General features: G+C 39.9%; 2 protein-coding genes across 4 annotated transcripts; one reads left to right on the forward strand and one right to left on the reverse strand.

Moving 5' to 3' along the window:
- Positions 1-991: 991 nt before the first annotated feature.
- LOC140887058 (protein STRICTOSIDINE SYNTHASE-LIKE 5-like) lies at positions 992-3,635 on the forward strand. Its single transcript, XM_073294077.1, has 4 exons — positions 992-1,483; positions 2,530-2,837; positions 2,933-3,065; positions 3,239-3,635. The coding sequence occupies exons 1-4, from the start codon at positions 1,097-1,099 to the stop codon at positions 3,518-3,520; spliced, it is 1,110 nt and encodes a 369-aa protein (XP_073150178.1). The 5' UTR covers positions 992-1,096; the 3' UTR covers positions 3,521-3,635.
- A 137-nt stretch (positions 3,636-3,772) lies between these two features.
- Positions 3,773-8,038, reverse strand: LOC140887057 (monosaccharide-sensing protein 2-like). 3 transcript variants are annotated; one of them, XM_073294075.1, is made up of 6 exons: positions 7,859-8,038; positions 7,488-7,685; positions 6,690-7,256; positions 5,551-6,413; positions 5,247-5,434; positions 3,773-4,651 (listed from the first exon to the last, which is right to left on the reverse strand). In XM_073294075.1, the coding sequence occupies exons 2-6, from the start codon at positions 7,564-7,566 to the stop codon at positions 4,213-4,215; spliced, it is 2,136 nt and encodes a 711-aa protein (XP_073150176.1). In that variant the 5' UTR covers positions 7,567-7,685; positions 7,859-8,038; the 3' UTR covers positions 3,773-4,212. The 3 variants fall into 3 exon arrangements, with proteins under 3 accessions (XP_073150176.1, XP_073150177.1, XP_073150175.1); XM_073294076.1 differs by lacking the exon at positions 7,859-8,038 and adding an exon at positions 7,781-7,821; XM_073294074.1 differs by lacking the exon at positions 7,859-8,038 and having other exon boundaries at positions 7,488-7,822.
- Positions 8,039-8,388: the final 350 nt, after the last annotated feature.

The raw sequence follows: 8,388 nt of genomic DNA on the forward strand, positions 1-8,388 counted from the left end.
TTCAATAAATCAAAAACATCGTAACAACATAACAATATAACATTTATTTACCAAGATATACTTCAAAAATAATTTCAAGAACAAAACCCTAAAAATTGGGGATAAATAATTTAAACCGAGGAACTGTCAAAATTAAATACGAAAATTAGGAATAATGATGCGAATGCTTCGACAAATATATGCAAACAAGAACGGTAACAACACATTTGAGCCACAAAACCTTAAAAATAGTGAAAACACATAAATATTAAATATTCATACAATGAGGAGCAAAATAATTCCTCTAAACGAACAATTTTCTCAATTACTCGAGACAAATCATATATAGCGGCCGATTTAAAAAATTAAAAATAGGGTTTACCTATTTTTGATTTCTTCGACTTCTTCACAGTGCTCGATTTCTTCTCCTTCCTCACTCCATAAGCTCCTTCAACTGACTTATCTTTTGAGTGTCTGCTTCGTCTCGTCGTCGATGCCATTTTTTGAGCTCAAAACCTTGTCGCAAAAGATCACTGCTTTCCTGCGAGAAGAATCAGTTGGAAGAGGGAGGGAAACTACCGATCGTCCCTGTTTTCTGGTTTTTTTTTTTTTGAAAATTAAAGTGAGGGGTAGTGTTGGGTGCTTAAATGATTTTAGGGGCATTTTGGTAAACTGACTGAAATAGGGAGTTGTAACAAACAACAGACTTGTGTCAGAGATTTAGAACAAATAATTCCTGAAACGGGGATAAGGAAAAATTCATGTTTTCTTTTGAGAATTTATCACAAATTTCCCTTTATAAAAACTTCATTGTTTCATATTAAAATATATTTTAAACTTTAATAATCTGCGTGTGCCTGGTAACGAGTAATTAATAATAATCATACATGGGTCCCACTCGCGAGCGTAACGCACTCGCGAGGATTTGCTCTGGCCGTGTATTACACGCTGCCAATCGCAAAGCCAACACTATCCTTTTTTAATAAAAATAAAATTTGTTTGGGAAATCCGCTTCATCACGAATGTTCATCACAAACAACATCGATTCCCACTCCAATTTCATTTCCAAGGAAAGCCGGCTCAAAAACAGTCAACAGCAGATCACCTGTTTCCCACTATGCCGAAATCACTGTGTAGTCCCGCCATTTTCGTCTCGCTGTTGCTATTACCAGTGCTTTCGATTTTGCTGTACCAGCTCGATTCTTTCGACCCGGCTGACTACCCAGACAAAGAGTTCACCCGGAGAGACCCCATGTTTGTTCCCTACCGGAACACGCACATGCTGACGGGTTCGGAAAGACTCGGGGAAGGTCGATTGCTGGCGCCGGAGGACGTAGCTTTCGATCCCAAGACTGGGGTCCTGTACACTGGCTGTGAGGATGGATGGGTTCACAGGGTTAGTTTGAATGGCTCGGTGGTGGAGAGATGGGTCAACACGGCGGGGAGGCCGCTGGGGATCGTCCATGGACTCCACGGTGAGGTTATTGTTGCAGATGCTGTCAAGGTGAGATTTTTCCAGTCTTGTTTAAAGACTACCCGATTATTTGAATTTGAAATTCATACTGTTTGTGGTTGGAAGGTTTGTTTTTGCATTTGTGATTTGCTGATGCATATTGATCTTGATTTTGTGGGGTCATCAGATTAACGAAAAGTGAGTGTATTTGTTGCATAAAAGGGGAATCTTGCCCATTCAACAGTTTAAAAAATATGGTTTTTGAGTTTACAAATATAGGATAAGAACCGGGCATTTGCTATGTACAACCGGTGGATCTTGGACCATTCATTGGGCATGGAACCCCACAAAATGTGTGGCCCTATGCCCAATGCATCAGGTGCAAACCACCCGGTGAGCTTAGCATTTGCCTAAGGCATTTGCTATGATCCACCGGTGGATCTTGACCATTCATTGGGCCCGGGGAGAACTGTGTGATCAGCAATGGCCAATCATGGCTATTAACTGAAGTAACAAGACTAGGAGCACAACCTCTCAACTACATCCGCCTCCCCCTCCCCCGTGTACTTGATGCCCTGTTTAGGAATATGAACATTTTTATTTAGGTGTGTAGTGATTCTTCTAAAGTCTTGGGTTTAATCATACACAGTCAGCAGTATTAAAAATAAAATTTTTATTTTATCAAAAAAAATAAAATAAAAATTTTATGCATCAATGTTATATGCGTGTATATGGCATTAGACCTATTAATCCTAACTACGCGATTCTAGCCGGGCTCGCTCGTCTAACCTTTCCTTGTTAAGAATAAATCGATTGCAGGCTAGCTGCCTCGTGTTTCCTCTAGAAGTTTCTTGGTGAATACATTCACTATTAAGGTAGAATAATTATCAGGTGTTTTTGCCTGTGAGACTCAAACTTCTATTGATATGTGAGGATAACCCACATCGCCCTGTAGATTTCATTTCGTTTCTGTTTCCAAATTGATCGATTGTAGCAGCAAATATACTATTCTAAGCAGTTAATAGTTTAATCAACGTGACGATATATAAATAGTAGCTGGCTAAGCATATTCTGATAGCAGAGGATATCTGTGGCAGGGATTATTGAACATAAGCAATGATGGCTCAATAGAAGTACTAACAGATGAGGCTGAGGGTCTAAAATTCAAATTAACAGATGCCGTCGATATCAGCCAAGATGGCACACTCTACTTCACCGATGCTTCGTATAAATACGGTATGCATGAGCATATCTTGGACATTTTAGAAGGTAGGCCCTATGGAAGATTCTTGAGCTATAATCCATCAACCAAAGAAACAAGAGTCCTGGCTCGGGATCTGTATTTTGCAAATGGCGTCGCTGTCTCCCCTGATCAGAGTTTTGTTATCTTTTGTGAAACTGTCTTGTAAGATTTACTCCAGAATGTTGTTTTCTAATGCTTCTCATAGTCTATAGACATGGATTCTTGATTTTGATCATTGATGGCGTGTTAAATCGCAGGAGAAGATGTCAAAGGTACTACATAGAAGGTCGTAGAAAAGGATCCACAGATGTGTTTATTGATAACTTGCCTGGGGTTCCTGACAACATACGTTACGACGGCGAAGGTCTATATTGGATTGCTTTAAGCACGGTACTGCATTCTGTTTTATATATACTCTGTAATCAATTCCCAGTAATTTCTAACCCCTCATATGGGAAAAAAAAATGAAAGTCTGTTATTTATTTAAAATTTGGGGGTCCAACTTGTAGTCATATCCTTTTATAACTAGTCGTCTTATACCAGTTCTTGACAAAACCTGACAGGGGATTTCATATCCTGTGGATCTGCTTCAAAGATATCCCTTCATTCGAAAAGTTTTTGCAATCATGATGAGGTACATAGGTCGTCTGAATATGGAGAAAAATGGCGGGGTTATAGCAGTCGACTCGGATGGAAAGCCGACTGCACTGTATCAAGATCGTGATATCTCATCAATGACTAGTGCTATCAAAATCGGGGATCACTTGTATTGTGGTTCTGTATCATCTTCATACATGCTACGCCTCAATGTGGATCGATATCCTGCTACGCCCGTGGCCGTGTGATCAAGCATCCTCGTATCGAACTTGTTTGTTTAATGTAACCTTTGTGGTGTTGTATCAAGCTCCAGGCCACTGTTGGAACAGATTAAAAGGTAAAAGAAGTCTTATTTATTTGGCCTGTTCGATTTTGATGAAAGTTATCGAATCAATTAAGCTAATCTTGCTGAATCACAACTTTGTCGGATTGATTGGTTCGAGTGAAATTGAAAGGTGGGCGATTGGATTAAGTTCTTGGGAACTACATACATAAACTTCTACAATTCTAACAGCACGGTTGGGTCAAATTATTGTGAACTGTATATATAAACTTGTACATTTCTAACAGCACGGTTGGAATAAATTATGGGGAATTGCATATATAAACTCGGACAATTGTAACAGCAAGGTGTTTCATCAGTAGCTCAAAACAACTATCTTCTGACTTCTAGGCTAAAATCACATTCAAGAAACATAATTTATTCCACAAAAAGGTAAAAGTGATCATCATCATCATGTAAATTTACTCCCGAGTTGTCAATGATCATCAAAAGAAACATAGTGCTACCTTCAAGAAACAAAATCCAAGTCGAGTTAAGTTACTTCAATTAATATTTATCCGAATGGGGGTTCGGACAGACAGTGCCATCATCACATTTGATTTACTGGACTTGTGTTGTAACAAAATCCCGGCCAAAACCTCTGACAATTCGAGACATTCAGTTGTTTCCAGCAGTTTGTTTCGCGCCAACCGCAAAGAATTCAGTTATAACTTCAAGAGGCATCCCTTTTGTCTCGGGGACTTTAATGAACACGAAAAACCAAGAAATGGTGCAGACAATAGCGTAAATGCCAAAGACACCAGCAAGTCCAATGGAGTTGAGCATGACTGGGAGAGAATACGTGACTATGATGTCCCCAATCCAAAATGTGAGAGCACATATCGCAATACAGAGTCCACGAACACGAGTGGGGAAGATTTCTGCACAGAGGATGTTAGGGATCGGTCCAAAGCCCATGACGAAGACGCAGAAGTAGACTATCACGCTGACAGTCGAGATAATTGCGTGCACGACACTGCCCAGATTGATGACATTTCCGAGGACCAAGAAGATGAGCGACACCAATAGAACAGGTAAAGTAGAGAGTAGCAGCCACCTGGATTCAAGAAAAAATGTCTATCTGTTATTAAAAACATACCAAAGATCGTTTCTGCTTTAATTAATCGAAAGACAGTATGATAACATGTCTCTTGAATCAATAGGAAATTAATCAAAATCATGGAACAGAAATAGCGCAGATTACACCGGGCTAAATTACAGAGTTATGGCTCCCTTTAGATTGACCGATTACAGGATCACCTCCCAACATTTGGATAATTTCCACCTACTGAGGTTTTATTAACGTTAACATAGCACATCTTGAGATTCAGTTAACGATATAGTACTTGCACTCTTACAATACGAGGGGCATTTCGAGGGGAGGGGTGCATATGTTAGGACAGCTTTACCATTATCTGTTAGAACTAGGAAAGAAAGATTCATGAGCTTAAAATTACTTATGAAGAAATTATCCATCACAATTCATGATTGATTGGGAGGAATCACCCACCAATCCATCCATCACCCACCTGTAAGAAATCTTTGATTTGCTCATTTGGAAGGGTTATCAATGCAAGGTTAGTCGAAGCTTGAGTTGTGCACTATAATACTTGAAATTTTAGGTGGGGAATTTACTTGGAAGAGTATTTTACCTTCTGCCAGCAATATCCATAAGTCTCATAGCAACACCAATGCTGGGAAGCATCAACAATGTTGTGAGAGCACTTATAAGAAAAGATGCAGAGTCCGAACGAAGGCCCAAATTCGAAAGGAGAACTCCCACTCCCGCTTGTTCCAGAATTTGAGGAGTGTAGTAGAGAACTCCATTGATACCCGAAAACTATATTCCAATACGTTCATCAGCAAACATTACGATATCATATCTAAGAGTATATGCGGCTTAAAATAGTTTAAAATGGTAGTAGTACATTCTTCAGTTGGCAGAGCAAAATTTACCTGTTGAAGAATTTGAATTCCGACACCTACTACCAATGCATGTTTAACTCCTGGCTCAAAAAGTTCCTTCCAGCTCGGTCTTTTTGCAGCAGACTCAGAATGTTTATCCATAGCGACGCTAATTTGATGCTGGCTAGTGAGGTCGCCTGGACGAAGAACAGACTGGCTAACCAAAGCAGCTGCATGAATAAACTCACCATCAGCAGGAGTTTCTTCCCCTGAAAGAGAAAGAACCGAGCCACGCCTCGATCCGGGACCACCCTCTTGATGCAAGTAAATCCTCTTGACGCCTCCAGGAATTTTCTCGTCTTTTCGATAAGCCAGCTGCCAACCACCACCAATCCCCATGCCACTAACTTGATCATCAGCATTCTCCTTTTCAGCATTTGTATCCTGACGGGAAAGCAAGGGACTCCTCAAATTGTCATCAGATTCATCCCCAGAAGCATTTGATTCATGTTCACCATCCCTTTTTGGGCTTTCCTCATCCCATTGCTCGGTCTTACCATTATTCTCAGCAACATTGAACATGCTTCCGAAATTTGGAAATAGCATGCTTCTCATGCTTCCCGATTCTGGGAGCTTCTCATGAACACTTCCGAAGAGAGTAACCATTGGATCCATAAAAGACATACTTTGGTTAGATACGCTCCCGTGACGGGAGACCATACCCAAAGTACTCTGCCCTTGGACAGGTTTGGCTATCCAAGATTGTCCCTCTTCGGCACCATATAATTTGATGCGGTCCTTCTCTAAGGCATGCTCTTGGTCATCAGCAAGATCATTGTCTGGACCAATTATATACTCTTCTATGGATGTCTCACCTCCGACATTCAGACCTTCCACTAATAAAGCCATTTCACCTGTGGAAGAGAAGAGCCAAAGCAAAAGAAAATCAGACGAGGTATGCCTACCTCAAACTATATTTCATCATTCACCGGGGAAATATAACCAAAACAGACAAATTCTTGCATAATTGTCAATCTTGTAGGTCTCCGAACTTAAAACGATCTCAAATCTTATCTATTTTGTGAAATTAATCATAAATATGGATGAAATTTTCAGTTTAAACAAATTAAGCAATGAATAAAAAAGATACTGTGTTTGATTCTTTGGCCAAAATAAACCAGGGAGAATACCTGATACATCTTCCCTTCCACGTAACATCTGTAAAACTTGCTTTGCCTCTTTCATCTTCCCTTTACTCACAAGCCATCTTGGAGATTCAGGCAAGAAAAACGCAGCCAGAGCAAAATAAATAATGGAAGGAATCGATAGTACCCCAAGCATCAATCTCCAACTAGGGGAATCCATCAATGACATACCGAAAACCATACAATACGACAGGAACATGCCAGCAGAACCCGTGAACTGTGGAAGTGTATTTAGTAATCCTCTTATTTCTGCTGGGGCGGTCTCAGAGATATAGAGAGGAACAAGAGTAACAGCAAGACCGATCCCGAAACCATCTAAAAGCCTTGCCAAAAGAAGCACATACACGTTTGGAGCCCATAACATCACTATTCCACTAAGAAAATACAAAATAGATGAGATTAATAGCATCGGGCGACGCCCGAGAGAATCGGACACGGGTCCGGAAAATGTTGTGATGACTGTTGCTCCAATAAGGGACATTGCAACGATGAGCCCTTCTATGGTTGGCTGGCTCTGCAAATGAAATTCCTTTTTGATGTAAAGCACGGATCCTGATCAAGAATTTTGACATACACCTCTGAGATGATTCAACATATGTAATAATATGACGAGAAAAAAACATAAAAATCTACGATTTATAATTCTCCCATAGAATTGATGACAAAGGGCTACAGTAAACACGTGATGAACAATACAATGAATCTCACAACAGATTTGATGCACATAACAAAGAACTCTTTTTTGTTTTGGCAAGATAACAAGAAACGAGATAAAACACGCACCTGCTATGGTAGCATTGTCCCATCCTTGCAAGAAGTTGCCGATGGCGGCGGCAATGGCGACTAGCACCGCACCTCTCATCCTTGATATGAAAAAAGTAGAGGCCTTTTCTACCAATCAAAGGAGGTAAAAGGGAGAAGATTCACGAAACCTTTTTGATCTTTTTCCCCAGTATTCGTTCACGGTTTTTGTTGGTGGGCCTACGGATGCAAAGTATCAGAAATTTAATCAAGATCCTCTCTTTCAAAGATCAGACCAAAAAGCCCAGACACACGGAGAGAAGAAGAAGATATACCCTTTCAGTTGCATGAATTAAAAGAAACCAATAAATAAGAGAAGATGACAAGATATTTAAATCAGCAAGACAAGATACCTCGAAAACAAAAAAGGCTCCCACTTTATTCTAAAAAAAACTCTCGAAACTACCGATCGATGGTCTACAGGAGCCCACATAGCACATGCAACGACGTCATCATATACGACAGATGTCAAGCCTGGGTGGGATTCAGAGGTAAGAAAAAGAACAAAACCAACCCTCAAATCTTTTGAATATAATGGTGGTGACGAAGCAATTGTGATGCGGACAGGGGATGGCTGAGAGCTGGCAGAACGTGAGAGAGATGCGTGAATGGTTCCACGGATCGAAAAACCAGTTCAAAAGATGAGTTGTCGTTTCAAGAACGTGCTTCGCTAATCTGTTCTTGGTTTTTTTCTCTTTTATATATATATATATTTTACTGCGGTGTCCAATAATTATGCCCAATTATAAGCTGTTTGAAAGAGCTTTTAAGCTCTGAAAATGTGTTTGGTAAATTTTTTTAAAAACAACTTATAAGCTGTCAAAATAAGCTGTTTGACAGCTTATAAGCTGTTTTTAAAAAGTAAGGGGAGGTACTTTTTTAA

Source organism: Henckelia pumila, chromosome 3 (assembly GCF_033568475.1).
Source record: "Henckelia pumila isolate YLH828 chromosome 3, ASM3356847v2, whole genome shotgun sequence".
Classification (NCBI taxonomy): Eukaryota; Viridiplantae; Streptophyta; class Magnoliopsida; order Lamiales; family Gesneriaceae; genus Henckelia; species Henckelia pumila.